This window comes from Planococcus citri, chromosome 4, assembly GCF_950023065.1.
Source record: "Planococcus citri chromosome 4, ihPlaCitr1.1, whole genome shotgun sequence".
In the NCBI taxonomy this organism is placed as follows: Eukaryota; Metazoa; Arthropoda; class Insecta; order Hemiptera; family Pseudococcidae; genus Planococcus; species Planococcus citri.
Genome location: NC_088680.1, coordinates 14,112,816 through 14,129,035, shown reverse-complemented (window position 1 = coordinate 14,129,035; position 16,220 = coordinate 14,112,816). Strand labels below are relative to the sequence as shown.

At 35.2% G+C, this 16,220-nt stretch overlaps 1 protein-coding gene across 1 annotated transcript; it reads left to right on the top strand.

The window, feature by feature from the left end:
• The first annotated feature begins 3,617 nt into the window (after positions 1-3,617).
• Positions 3,618-11,445, top strand: LOC135844293 (maltase A2-like). Its single transcript, XM_065362450.1, has 8 exons — positions 3,618-4,301; positions 4,410-4,574; positions 4,654-4,791; positions 4,872-5,107; positions 5,206-5,401; positions 5,493-5,706; positions 10,291-10,627; positions 11,119-11,445. The coding sequence occupies exons 2-8, from the start codon at positions 4,509-4,511 to the stop codon at positions 11,198-11,200; spliced, it is 1,269 nt and encodes a 422-aa protein (XP_065218522.1). The 5' UTR covers positions 3,618-4,301; positions 4,410-4,508; the 3' UTR covers positions 11,201-11,445.
• Positions 11,446-16,220: the final 4,775 nt, after the last annotated feature.

Here is a 16,220-nt window from a genome sequence, read left to right as displayed (position 1 = left end):
GTATGACCCCCCTCAACCAAAAATAACACTTTGAGTTGGGTACATTATCTAGATCTTGTAAAAAAACGTAAATGGCCCAACTCAAAATCCCTACAACATTGCAAGTTTTTTTGGAGTTATAAGGGTAAGTACATCTCAATAAAACTCCACCTTTTTCGAGCCAATTTCGTACATACGAGTACAAAATGTTAACAAACAGTTTTGATTGTTTTGAATGTTTGTCAGATAGAAATAGTCACAAGAAGTGCATTTTTTATTGGTTTGTACCAAATGGAAAAAAATTTTTTCTCTGATCACTTTTCAGAAAAATGAATTTTCACATGATTGTAATGAAATTTTAGTTTTTTGAGAAAAACTCAAAAACTAAGCACTCTAGAAAAAAACTAACGACATTATGTCAATTGGAAATATTTCTTTCTGCCAAAATAAAAAAAAATGCAACAAAAAATCAAAAAATATTCCAAACTAATTAATTTTTAAAAAATGATGACAAATACGAAAATTGAAAAAGAGAGCCAAAATGTTGATCAACATAAATAACAAGGGCGATTAACATTTGGGACTTCGTCTGATTTTGTTGAAGGAAGTTGAAACAAATAAAAAATTAGAGGAAAACACTGCATCGATGCGATATTTAATTTTAAATAAGATCCCTAAATTGATTTTTTTTTCGTGAAAAACTTCAAAATTCTCCTTAAAAACAACGAATTTTAACCAAAAAAAAAAGAGTCGAAATTGAAGATCACTTTATAAGAAATTTACGATGTATGAATAAACTGGGTAAAACATTAAAAATTGAAGCATTTTAAAGAAGAAAAATTTATTATAAGAAAAACACATTTATATTAGATGCTTTCTATAGTAGATATGATAAATTTTCATTTTTTTTTCAAAAGTGGATGTGATTTAAGATATAACTTTTCAAAGAAGAACATCAAATATTTGCAAAACAAAAAAAAGAATATTTAAAATAAGTAGATACAAAATACAATGTAAAAAAATTACGTGTTTCTTGTGTAGTTATGTTATGTTCATTTTTAACTGCGTATTTCTATTGTTAAGATTCACTCCATCTTATTCTCGATACATTATCGTTATATTTTAACATTAAATTGAACACGAATCATCGTCATTATGCTTGTTTCACAGGCTGATCGGGTTTTCCCGGAGCAGCATCGACGACATAAACGATGGTGACCAATACACAGATTGTAAATACGAAAGCTTTTTTCAAAAACTCCATTTTGTAACGATAAACCGTACCTATCGGGTACTTTGCACAAAATAAATAAATAAATTACTTAGATACCTAGTAAGTAGGTATTTGAAACGAGCTAGTACTCGACTGTTGAATGGTTATTATAATTCTTTGGTTGAAATGGGGTTTTATATATACGAATTTTTGAATGACGACAGTTGGGTATTTTTCATAGAAAGTTTATTTTCAAAAATAATACGAATAGATACTTGGAAAAAGAAACCAGTGGGTTTTTCAATAACGTGCATTTTTATCAAGTGCAGGTGTCGAATGCACGTCAAACACGTCACAAGAATTTAAATTATCAAAATTGTGGCCATGTTATTACTGTTATCTCAAAGTACCCATGCAATTTTACTAAAAATATTATTATTGTGATGATTGATTGTACCTAGTGTAGGTACTCATTTCTCTTGAATTTTACGTAGGTACCTCAAGTCGTTCGAAGAAAATGACTGATTGGACACTTAAGTATAATATGTACTTACATGTGTATGCAAATGATAGATACGTAAAAACAATGTTACCTAATTTTGAAAATATGACATGGGATGTCAACAAGGGGGGGGGGGGTCGGAGAAACAGAATCGAAAAAATGCACTGATATTCGTATTTATACCGATCCCACCAACAACCTATGAAACAATATGTTACACAACCTTGGAGTTTTTTTTCATTATTTTAAACAAATATTTTTTTGAGACGTCATGCCCCCCTCTCTTTTTTGAAATTTTCAAATTTCAGATCCAAAAATTGACAAAATTTTCAAAGTTGAACTTTGAAAAAAAAATCAATTCTAGAACTATGAATTTTCTGACATTTTTGTCGAATAGTTTAGGATCCCCTTTGAAGCTTCAGTTACCTTTGATTTTCCAACTTTCTAGATGGAAGTAGCCAGCAAAAAATTTTCAAACCGAAATGGAAGATCTTCTAAACTTGAAATTAACGTGATTTTTAACATGGAATGTGCCTAAATTCGTTTAAGATCAGCTTAAAAATCCACGAATTTCAAGAAAATTGCAGAAAACCTCAACCAAATTGATGAATATTATTTGCAAATGAAAGAGAAATAATTTCATAGAAGTCGAATACTTAAAGGCTGGGGGAGGATCAGATTGTCAAAGAAATCTTCAATGAAAACTGCAAAATATTGAAGGTCAATTATTCGTTATTTATTGGAGACTGCAGAACGGCCTGAGACGTCCTGCAATAACTCGGGATTTTGAAATTTGGGTATAATGTACGTAAGTTTTAGCTTTACAAGTTTATTTTGTGAGATTTGTTTTTAAAAATCAAATCTGGGCCAAAAATAAAGAAAATAAAAATTTCATCAAATTCACCAATTGAAAGTTGAAATTTTAAATTTATGTTATTTTCGTCTGCTCCCCCCCTCCTTCTAATGCTGAGCAGCTCTGGAGCCACCAACAGATTTTTGAAAGTTGAAATTTTCACAAAATTTTAATTCCTCCAATTTTCAACATTCCGAAAGTGAATTGAAGGTGGTTTCAAGCAATTTTGGAATCATTAGTCGTATTTTGAAAATTCTAGATTTTCATAACGTGTCACAAAAATTAGAAACTTTGGAAAATTGTTCATTTAAAAAATTTCAAAAATTCGTTAAAAAATCGTAAAATCAGCTCGTGTGACAGGAATTTCAGCAGAGGGGGGGGGGGGGAGGAGATCGATTTATTTCCCAAAATCGAATTTTCGTACAAGTTTGAGCCAAACATCTTCGAAGGATCGATCTTGTCAGAAGATCGAAAACATGAATTTTCGATTGCTTATTTGATAATTTCAAAAATGTTAATGTTGACTGCCTTTATCCTCGACCATCATCTATTTCTTTAAGTCAAGAATTGAAGACACCAAGGAGATTTATATTTTTCTATGTTTTCAGTACCCAAATTTTTTTCCTCCCAGATGCAAGGAATGCATCTCAAACGGCAGAACCATTTTCAAACCCAACAAAGTTGAATTGAAAGAGCATTAAAACATCAATCATCAAGCAAAATTAGGTAATCTTTTCTTGTCTAAATGAGTTTTTCCTCCTTATTCCAAGATCTTCTGAGAATGGGAAAAATAATGGTGATCTTCAACTTTTGATAACTAGGCAATATGTATATTAAATTTCGACAAGTAAGTTTTGTTTCTTAAACGAAGTTGGTTGGATTACCCACTAAGTCATTTTATCAATTTTTCCACTCGGCGCAGCGTTGTTGATGGGACCAAATCCTCATGCAAGCACTAAGCTTTGTAATGACGGATCAAGTATTTATCATTTTGCAATTGATAGAGGTATATAAATAGCCACCTATGCATTTGTTATACATACGTAAGTATAATGAAGACAATATTTTTCACTGTTCTAATCTTTATTGCTGCTATTTTTTGAAAATCCGCTTGTGCTTAAAGTTACCTATAAATTTAGAATAGGTAAACGAGGTGTTAATTTATATTAGCATTAAGATAACTTGAAGGAGGTATTGCAACACGTTATCATTACGTGAAAATTCCAATGCAAATGTCAAATGACGACGGTGATTGAAGAAATAATTCACGTTAGTATAAATTCGATTCACTCTGACTACATGGACTGCCTCGGTATACCTCTACGTTAAGCAAGTGATTTTTTCATTTTGTGAAAAATTGTTTGAGCTGTAAATTCTTGCTCTTTTTATACACAGTTCAGACTATTTTTTTTTTCAAGTGTAAAAAATGAGACTTTTTATAATTTTAATTTTTTTGTTATTCGTATCAAGAGGGCTTACGTTGGATAGAAATTGGTGGAAACATGCGAGTATTTATGAAATATACCTCAGATCGTTCAAGGACAGCGATGGTGATAGAATAGGAGATCTCAATGGTTTAATCTCCAAACTGGACTACCTGGCCGAAATTGGAGTAAATACCATATACATAGCGCCGTTTTACCCTTCTCCCATGGTTGATTGCGGCTACGATATAAGCGATTATAAAGGAATAGATCCAGTGTATGGAAATATGCAGGATTTTGAACTGTTGGTAACAGAAATGAAATCTCGAAGTAAGTAGGTACCTACATGCCATAGTGTCGAATATACCTACGAACCCTTGCTATGTAAGTGGATGCAAAAGTCTAAAAATGAACAGTGTATTTAATTTTCTTCTCCAGAGTTACACCTCGTAACAGACTTGGTAATCAACCACAGTAGTGATAAGCACAGTTGGTTTGAACAATCTGTCAATAAAATCGATCCATACACAGACTACTATGTATATTTGGGTCGATCCAAAAGGATACGATCAAAATGGCATTCCTATTCCACCAAGCAACTGGGTAAAAAGCATGAAACAAAGTCAAATATAATTATGTACAATTCCCAGATCTGAATTTTTCCATATTGTTTTCTTTGCAGTACAATGTATTCAACCTGGAAAAATTGGGCAGTGCTTGGCAATGGAATGATAAAAGACAACAGTTCTATTTACACCAATTTACAGTTGGACAGCCAGACCTAAATTTAAGAAATAACGCTGTCAAAGAAGAAGTAAAGGTAGGTTCTTGGTTAACTTTGTAAATACATAGGTATTACTTAACTGCAATTCAATTCAAATTATAACATTTTGAAAGTAGGGAATAATGAAATTCTGGCTGGAAAAAGGCGTAGCAGGGTTTCGAATCGATGCACCGATGTTTTTCATGGAAGACGAACTACTTCAAGATAATCCATTACCAGATCTTGGAATGGGGCTCTGGGCTCTCCTAGCATGTAATTATACTTTCAATCATCCAGATACGTTCACATTCTTGAATGAATTGAACGTATTTCTTAAAGAATACGATCGAAAGAGTGGGAAGAAAATTCAAACGTAATAGCATTTATATTGAAAATGAAAACTCAAATGGATAACATCTTATGTAGGTAATCATACAAGCTATATTCATTTTATGATTTCTTATCCTGCAGACCACTGATAGGAGAAACCATTGGAACCGTCCCAATGGTGATGAAGTATTTCGGAACAAGACGTTTTCCAGCGATCCATTTACCTTTAAATTTTCTCATGAGGTGGATGGGAACGTATTTAAACGCTCGAGAGCTTCACGATTACCTACACACGTGGTTAGATGAATTACCTAAGAATAAGCCATCGAGTTGGATGGTAAATTGGAGATACTTAAATATTCTTCTACTTGGTGATTTCACTTCCCTGAAATTCAGCAATTAATTTCATATTTAAACACGATTTACAGCTTGGTGATCACGATGAAGGAAGATATGCACATCGATTCAGTGCAGAGTACAATTACATAATGTTAGCATTAGTTACAATGCTTCCTGGAACTTGCCTAGTGTACTATGGAGTGGAGCTGAACATGAATCAAAATAATTTGGTTCGAATTAATGATGTACTAAACAGATTCGTTCACCGCACACCAATGCATTGGGATGACAGCAGAAACGCAGGTAAATTATAATTTCTGGTTGGTACCTATTTTATTGAGAATCCTGACAACTTGAAACAATCATCATTGAACTTTGACCCGGTGAGCTCTTCAGCCCATCTGGGAAACTGCAGAAGAATTGCTTGTCTATGTACAAGTATCATCAAGTTTTTTTCCTCAGTCTTCCTCTGCTCCTCCTGCCATGCCAGTTGGAGTGTATTCTTTGACTTTTCGAGGGGACCATTAATCAGGCATTCTATCAACGTGTTTTCGCCATTTCTTTCTGTAATGTTTCACTCGTCTAATGATTGGCTCTGCTCCTAGCTCCTTCAGGATGTCTTCATTCCTTTTCCTATCTCGTCTCATATATCCTGCCTTAGCTCACATGAATCTCATTTCCACTGCAGTTACTCTTGCTTTTTATATCCTTTCTCATAGTCCATGTTTCACTTCCATACAGCAGCATTGGTCTTGCCAGCGTATTGTAGATTCTTATTTGAGTTTCAGCTCTGACTTTTCTTGGAGGAATGGCTCGGTTTATTGCTCCACTTACTCTCAGGAATTTATTGATCTTAAGTTGTGCGTCGCGCGTCGACTTCTCCTTCATATGACATCTCACATCCGAGATATTTAAAGCTTTCCACTTGTTCCACTGGCATTTCATTTACAACGATTTTACTGCATATTGGCTCTTTCCCCTAGAAGACCATCACTTTTGTTTTTGACGACGAGATTCTCATTCCGTATTTAGCAGCTACTTTCTGAAGGTTGTGCATCACTCTCTGCAAGTCATCTTCATTGTCAGCAAAGACCACCTGATCATCAGCAAATAGCAGGGTATTGACATGGGTGTTATTGATGTATAGCCCTTTTGGATTGGTTTTCAGCCATTCTTTAATCATGCCATTGAAGTAGATGTTGAAGAGACTACATGACATTGGACATCCCTGTCTTACTCCTCTTCCTATCTTCTTTGCTTCCAACTTGTTTCCAGATCTTACTCTTATTACATTATCCGTGTATATTTCTTTAATTAAGCGTACTATTTGTTCGTTTACTTTGATTTTCCTCAGGATTTTCAAACAACTTCTTCCTTTGTACTCGATCATACACCTTCTCCAGATCAACAAAGCACATGTGAGTTTCTAGGTTATATTCTCGCCTCTTCTTCATCAGCAGCGTTGTTGCGTATACTCCATCTATGCATGATCTTCCCTTTCGAAATCCATTTTGGTATTCCAATATTATTGGCGCTACATGGCTCTCAATTCTTCTTACAAGTATCTTTGCATGTATTTTGTAATCAGCATTTAGTAAGCTAATTCCAAGGTAGTTTCCTGGGTCATTTCAGTCCCTTTTTTTGCAAATGGGTATTTCCGTACAACAATGACCATGCTAATTTCGATGTGAATGTTGACCCATCCACATCCGTCACTTTTGGATGCCACATGTCGATGTGAATTTCAACCTTGTGTCGAGCTAATTGTTGATGTAATTGTCGACTGATGTTGATCTGCATTTGTGTCGAGAATTGGCTCGACACAGGGTCGAAATTCACATCGACATGGGGCTTCCAAAAGTGACGGATGTGGATGGATCGACATTCACATCAAAATGTATGTCGACCTCATGCTTCGTAAAGTTATAAAATTCGAGTTTAAAAATTTTAAATTTTTTTCCCAAAAATGATTTCCTCTGATGTGGCTATTGCTTGTGCTTAGTGGTGTCAAACAATATCGATAGTATCGATAGTATTGATACTTGGCTGTATTCGATACTTATTGATACTTTTTGAGCGAGTATCGAATACAAAATTTCGTTAAAATTTAGCAAAAATGGTGCAAACTATCGTTTAAACCTCCTCAAAATGCGAATAAAAGCACAAAAAAAACAAAAATCACCAAAAACTGTTCAAATTTTTGTAAAATTCCAGCTGCTGTAAAATTGTCACTCTATTTTTTGTTTTTTCCTCTGGGCCATGGCCCATTGGTAAAAAAAAAACATGGGCAAAAGTGTGAAAAATTGGAATATCGATTAGTATCGACTATTGATACTTATCGAATATCGATATTGGAGAGTCATTCAATACTAATCGATACCTTTTTTCGACGATACATGACACCACTACTCGTGCTGAAAACAGCATTGATGCAAAGTCCACTTCCGAAGAAGTTCAGACAAAAAGTCTGTATAATCAAAAAGTTGAACAGAAATTCCTTATATCAATGATGGTGCATTACTTTATCTAAGAGTACTAAACTAATCCATTTTCTTGTCGACATGTCAATGTTAATGTTGATGTGAAATTCAACATCAACAAATACATCCACAAAATCAACATCATATCATCTACAACTCCAAACTGTGGAAAAGTGAATAATTTCATCAATTCCCTAAAAAATTTGTTTTCCTCATTGCACAAGATCATATTTTTGAATGTTTACTAAACTTTTAAACACTAAAACAGAAATTTTAATTCTGAAAAATTGGTCAACATAAGTAGTTGTAGATGTAAATTTCGAGCATTGAATTTTACATCTACTTACATGTTGATCTGGCATGTCAAGGTATCAGAAATAATGAGACAATTTCAAAAATTTTCATTTACCTAGCTTTTGTATGGACAGAAGATCCCTACTAAATAATCAATTGATCACTTTTCCATCATTATGTTGAAAAAAAACGTAGTCGATGTAAATGTCAACGTCGACAATAAAATTGTTGTGCGGGTTATAATTGCAGTATGGAAACTAATTACTAGAGACTAAGGATACTTTTCGGCATCGTGTGCTGTCGAGTGCTTTCGGCTACACTCGTTTGACTTGTCTCCATGAAAATGAAATATTCTCCTCAAAGATGAAACTCCTGTTTCCTTTTTGTTCATATCAAATCTTTCTTTTTCATAATCATATTATTTCATACGAATATTGTACGTATTTTAATGATAAAACTCGTGTTAGTCCTGTTTCTTTTGAATTTTAATCTGTTTCATAATTTCGTCGACAGTCTTGTAGGGTAAATGTGCCTAAGTTTGCGCGCTTCCTAAGATTGCGCAGTAACGATTTCTCAGAACCAGTGAAAGTTACAACATTGATACCGCCTTTACTTGAAAGAAGAATCAAAATGATCATACTTGACGCTTTTTGGTGATGGTAGCACCAAGTGTCTCCAACTGACAAGCAAAAAACTTTTTTTTTCGAATTTTTTAATAATTTTTCCAATAAAAGTCACACGCGACAATTTTTATGGAAATGGGAGTACAGCTCTAAATGAGCTATTTTTAGATTCGTAATTGTCTGGGGATTATAACAAGCACATATTTCAAGTATTTTCTGCTTTAATTAAGTTTCAATTTTTCAATTTTTTAAAAAAGCACCCCTGTGCCATAAGATTGCGATTTTCAGTTTTTGTTACTTTTCTAGACTAATAATGATACTTTTCGAAATTTTCATTAAGAATTCAATTTATTTGAATGAAATGACACCTTCTATATGTGTATCGAGTTTACTCCTTGTCAAAAGCTAGGAAGAAATGGGTGTAATGCTGTAAATACCAGATATGAGCGTATTTCCAGTGTGATTCACTCAGAAGTTTCAAATGCACGTTCACGTGAGACATTTTGTTTGCTTTCATCATTAATTAAACAATATTGACGAATTTCTATGTTTTTCACTGGTGCACAATCTTGGGAAGGTGAATGCGCAATCTTAGGAAGGCATATGCCTAAGTTTGCGCATTTGACTTTTTTTGGTTTTTGGTCAAAATATCAAAAACTAAATCGATTAAAAATTTTATTTCTAGGGCAAATAATAGCCAAATGTTTGAAGAACCTTCTGTACAAATTTCAATATTCTAGCTCCTTTTCATAAAAAGTAGTGACTGTTTGAAAATTAGGTGCGCGAACTTAGGCACATTTACCCTACTCTTGTTAGACAACTTGGTTTCCGATCCGAACATTACCAAATGGCAAATATAAAGAAAAAACAGCTGTGATGATACTAGTCTTTCGAATTCAATTTGAAGAAAATGTAAAACTTTAACAGAAGTGACGTTGTTGTACAAACATTTGGAACTTGGAAGTTTTTCAAAAGAAGATTGATATCAATATCACATCAGTCAAAGTCAAAATCGAAAAAATCTTATCAGATTTCCAACTGCTCACAAGGCATTTAACCCAAAGTATATTATTGAGCAACAAAAAATTGCATTCTACAAGAAATACAATGAAGAATACGTAAAAGACAATATAATATTCGAATATTATAATTAATTTTTAATTAAAATTAAAAATCTCATCAACAGGAACAGGGAACTTGAATCATTACAAAGAATAAAGTCAAACGAGCGTAGCCGAAAGCACTCGACAGCACACGATGCCGAAAAGTATCCTTAGTCTCTAGTAATTAGTAGTATGGAAGTGTTCGGGTATGGTAGCACCTGATAGTATTTTATTGTAGAAAGCTAGCAGTCTCTTCTTAACAGTAAATTGTGGCGTTCTTGAATAAGTCTGTTGGTAACTTATCGCTGCCTGGGGCTTTTCCATTTCTGGAGCTTTTCAAGGATCCATCTACTTAGTTCTTCCTAATGAAAACAATATTTTCCATAGGTTTCTCCACTGGCGAGAAGACATGGTTACCAGTGAATCCGAATTACTGGAGTATCAATGTTCAAAACCAAAGAACTAACGAAAACAGCAGTTTGAATTATTTCAAAGATTTAATGGCTCTCAGGAAAACAAATGCTATAAAACATGGCGATTTGAAGTTCCACATTATGTCGGATTGGGTTCTTGCTTTTACTAGAACCTACAAGAAATCTAGTTATATCGTAATAATGAATTTGGGAACAGACACTCTACCTATCGATTGGCTGGCTGAGATTAATCATCTTCCAGGAAACTTAACAGTGGTGGCTTCTAGCTCGAATTCAGCGTACAAGAAAGGGTAAGAAATAAAAAAATTCATGGGTTCAATTTCTTGGAATTTTTAAATTTTTTTAAAACTTGGTCAATTCTTCCAACTTGAGAATTTTTTGAAATTTACTGAATTTTTCCCATTTGAAATGTCTAAGTTGAAAGTTTGAAATTTTTTCAATTTTTTTCATTTTTTAAAAAATTGTTTGGAATTAATTTTTTTTTAAATAATGATTTACTGCATTTTTTCAACTTCACATTATGTTTCTGAATTGATGTTTGCAGGCTCGAAATGAGAGGAATGGACAAAATAAGTATCTACTATTTAAAAAATTTGATTGAACTGATTAGTTGAGCTTTTTGAGCTTACAGTACAACCTTTTGAACTTGATAAATTGTGTTCAATGTTCATCCTGCTTGAACTTTTTTTTTCTCGCGTTAAACCAATTACTGATCGAGCTATTTCTCTTTCCATATAATATACGTATGAACTGTGCATTAAAGTTTGGACAAACTTTTCAGCTTCAAGATGAACATTACAAAAAGTTATCCATCATCATTGTTCCTCAGACCAAATTCTGTCATTATACTGAGTTCTGTGTAGATTTTTCCGATGGAAGAACTCCTTGTGAATTGGTAAGTAATCATCTTTTATTAGGCAACCAAGTCCAACAACTGTACCAACTTCGTGATTTTTAACAATTTTTGGATCAATTTTGAAACCTATGTACCCATGTATTCACATTGCTCTCAATTTTTAAAGATTTTTGAGACATTTTTACGATTGTTTTTTTTTCTCTTATTTTCGCTATCAGATCATTCATTAAACCGTTTGTCATATTTTACAAATTTTTATAATTTTCAACAATTTTTGGGTAGGTACTATTATCAATTTTTTTAGTAGATGCAGCGTTGATGAGACGGGTTCCTCATTGATTCAACTTCCCCATAACCGATCACATGTAAAATCAGACGTCAACTTTTCTAGACACACTACTATTGATTCGGCCAAAAAAAAGGCACACTACACGCTAGCAAAAAAAATAATCGTCGTTACTTTCTCGAGACTATACACCGAGTCACTCGCATCGTCGCACACATCCACTTTTCTTTTCGTCTTTTACTTTCACTCTCGTCGTACGCAGCAGTCTACAGCCCCCGAATTATACCCTCGAGGCTCGCCGAAGTCTCGTCGTAAAAAACAATGGAAAATTGAATTGTAGCTCTGCGGTCAAAATTACTCTACTTGTCGACAATTTTAGTTCATCGCCCCGCCTAGCCCAATTACTCGCTTCAAGTTCTACGAAACGTGAAACGAAATCAAAGCCTTCGTCGTCCGGCTCATAACGTTTATATTCGCCTTGGTACCTAGTACTATGGGTTGGCACTTTCAGCGGTGGGTAAATTGTATTCGCGGCCAATGCCCATCATAAAATCCCACAGATAAAGTTAGGAAGATAATTTTATATTATGCGACGACGACCGAGACAATTCAAAGCTGAAATAGCTCTCGTTTAAGATTCACCATTTTCAACGACCGTAAAATTCGTATCACCTTAGTCCACTCCGCTTATATTATTCTTCCCTCCTACTATAACACTCAAAAAAGGACAATGGAGTGTCGTCTTGAAAATGCGACGAGCTACGATAAAGTGAGACACGAATTCCCTTTTTCCATTAAAAAAAAAAAAAAAAATGTTCTCATGTTTATCTATCTCGATCAATTTAAAAGAATCTCTATTTTATTTTGTCTTATTCTCTCGTCCATCTTGCACCTTGCTTTTAAATAGGTCATTGGTCCTTCTTTTTTCCGTTCAAGTTTTTGTCTCGATGAGATACCTCGATCTAACGAGTTCATAATATTCGAGAATTATTGTCAATCCAAGTTCTCGGATTTTTTTAAAGGGGGGGGGGGCAGAAGAATGATAGATCAAAATCGTAAAAAAAGAAATTGCTCACAAAAAAAAATCAAACCTTATTTTCATCTCACAAGCTTTTCATTTTTTTTCCTTCAAAATATCATACAGAGCTTTTATAGGAGGAAGAGGGGTGGGGAGAGGTCAGGAGGGGCCAAGAAAGCTCAAATCACTATTCTCCCCTCAACATTACTCAAATCTTTACAATCGTCTACGTTTCAACCTCTTTGTGGCATTTTCAAAAAAGGAATTAGACCTGGCGGGTTCTGCGCCAGGAGGACTTGTTTTTTGCCAAGAAAACATCAACTTTATAGGAAGGGAAGGGATGGGAGGGGTCAAGGAAGCTCAAACCACTTTTCCCCCTCAACATAACCAAAATCTTCACAACTCACTACGTTTCAACTTTTTTGTGTCATTTTCAAAAGAGGAATCAGACCTGGCGGGTTCTGCGCCAGGATGACTTGTTTTCCCGCCAAAAACATCAATTCTAAACTCCTACCTGTCTTCCAATTTCCAACTGGACCTGCTGAGATCGCTCCAAGCACTCATGCTACGTGACCTGCGACGTATCGTTTGCTGGACCAATTTACTGGTTCGACGTTTATTGGAACGAGCTCCTGGAGGGAAATTGATCCGCACGATGGGAGGAGCTCGATTACCCAGTTCTGGTATATCATCCAAAGGGAACAATTCGCTGTTTTCCATCATCTCCACATCATCCCAGATGGTAATACTGCGTCTGGGAGGACTCTCGATATCGCAGTCACCCATTTCTTGATCTTCTTCCATTATTTACAAATTTTTCGATCCAAATATGTAGAAACCGATATCTTTTGACAAAATTCACACAGCGCGGCGTGAGTTCCAAGAACCCCAGCGCGATCGCGTACACAGTAATTTCAAACCGTTGGGTAATTTGGCACACTACGGTCGCATCATTCGAACAAATTCTTTGTTAGATATATAGCTCAGCATGTGGTTCATTTATTGCTCTGTCGTCGTCTGCTGCAAGAACAAAATTATTACATAGAACGCCTTCGAACCTCGCTCAATCATCCCAGAATAAAATTTCGTTCAGAATACTGTTCGATTTGCTCGCTTTATCACGTGTGTTTGGAAAAAAATTCATCCTCGTGTCGTAAAATTATATTATTACGACGACGACGACGAGTCGTATCACGGTGCTCGCTTCAGTCAACGATATGTGTGTAGGGTACATAATGTCGACTCGTTTCACCCCCTCCTAGATATATGTACTCGACATTCGGCTTTCGGTTAATCTAACCCTTTATACAATTTTCACCATGGTATCCATTTAACTCGCTTATACTATATACCTGCACGATTTAAACGTAGGTACTAGGTACTAAAAAGGCATGAAATTTTAACCACCGTCGTCGTCGTCGACGTACGGAATTCCTTCGATTTATACTCGTATGTGGAAATGTGGAAAATTTTTATTATTGGCTTGATCTGTACTTAAGATTATTTTTTTATGTTGGCCACTTTATGGGCTCCTGTGTAGAGTAACATAAGTATACCTATAGGTAAGGTACTGTATAGCAAAACGAGCGAAATCGATCTTCTGGGTATTATTGAACGAGCATGCACCAGATTGCGAAACACATTGGGTAAATTTTTGTGTACTCAGCTAAACTTAAACTTATACTGCTGGGTTCTCGCGGTAATTACTGATAATTTGCATATTATAATCGAAAAGCGATGTTTTGCTTACACAAGACCGTGAATTATTACAGTAAAATACGGTTCTGACTGCACAATAAATTTCTAGCTCGATTGATATCGAAGGAATTTGAATGTTGCAAGTACGAGTATTTCAAGACCATATTTACAATAATGCATTGTTTAGATGGTCGAATATCTATCCTTATATTTTTTTTATGAAGTTTGACAATGTTCAGCAAATCAATTCCATAAATATGTGCAGTTAGAAACATGACCTGAACTTGTAATATTTTAAAATGAGCTGCAAACGATTCATTTGGAAAGTAATAATTGCATCTGTCCTTCTCCCCCCCCCCACCCAAAAAGTAAAAATCTGTCAATTTTGATAATTTTTTTTTTTTTTTTTTCATTAAAATTTCAACACATTTTTCTAATTTTTCTCTCTCTAAAAATTTTTGAAATATTTTGACATGGGTATGTTTTTTGGCCTGGAAGTCTGTCTAAAATTTTCATCACGCTGAGCCACTTCTCCCCAATTCACCCAACTATCAAAGTCGAATCCACATGAAAGAATTGAAAACTTCCGAAAAGTTGTTTAAAACAACAACATTTTCTTACAGTAGACGACCTCAAGAAGCCAGAGAGGCGGATAAATGACCTCGATAGACTAGACAGGCCGACAGACGACCTTGAGAAGCTAGACATAGGGGTCAATGACTTCAACAGACCCTACAGACAGACATACAGACGACCTTCAATACCCAGACAGCAAGGTCAATGACCCCAAAAACCCAGACAATCAGACCAACTGCCTTGAGAAGCTAGGCAGACGGTTCAATGACCTCAGGAGACTGGACAGACGACTCCAAGAAGCCAGAGAGACGAGTCAAATACCTTAACAGACCATACACGCCTTCAGACGACCTTGAGAAGCCAGAGTGACAGGTCAATGACCTCAAGAAACCATATAAGCTGATAGACGATTCTATAAGAAGCCAAACAGACTGGTCAATAACCTCAATAGACCAGACAGGCAGACAGTTGGACGACCTTGAGAAGCCAGACAGCCAGGTCAATGATCCCAAGAAACCAGGCAGGCAGATCAACGACTTTCAGAAGCTAGACAGACGGATCAATGACCTCAGTAGGCCAGATAGACGACTCTAAGAAGCCAGAGAGACTGGTCAATGACCTCAACAGACTAGACAGGCAGGCCAACGACCTTGAGAATCTAGACATACGAGTCAATGACCTTCAACAATAGATCAGACAGGTGGATAGACTACTTTGAGAAGCCAGACAGATGGGTCAATAACCTCAATAGACCAGACAGGCAGACAGTCAAACGACCTTGAGAAGCTAGACAGACGGTTCAATGACCTCAAGAAACCAGACAGACGGACTGCGGATGGTCTCAGCATAGAGCTCAGACTTGGTCCGGATCAGCCTGAAGACCTGGTCCGGATGATCGTGAAAATCTTCTTAATTTCAAGTTCTATGAAGAAGTTTTCTTTCAGGTAAGTAAATATCTGTAAAGTTAGCAAATTTAGGGTAAAATTGGCAACATTTTGTGAAAAATTGAAAAATTTAGATTCGAGAAAATTGGCAACATTTTTTGGCAAGCCAGCTAAATATTTTTAAAATTCACCAAACTTGACCAAAATAACTGAAAATGTTGCCAAAAACCAAAAAAAAATTTCTCTCAGAAAACAATATTATTTTTTTGCTGAGATACCTATCAATTTCCAAAAATTAAAAAAAATCACACAATTGGTTAGAAGCAATATCAGCAGTTTTAGTAGACGAAGTTTTGAACCATGATTTATGGTGATGAAACTGAAGCATCCCCTCCCCCCCCCCCTCATTTTTTGTGCCTCCTCATCAACGAACTTGAAAACTGCAAAATTTCGAGAAAGTCTGCAAATTCCAAAACACTATTGACGATATTTTCAGATTTCGGAAGAAAACAAATAAAATGTTGTTGGGAATCAGCGAGAATAAAAAATTCAAAAAATTCACCCA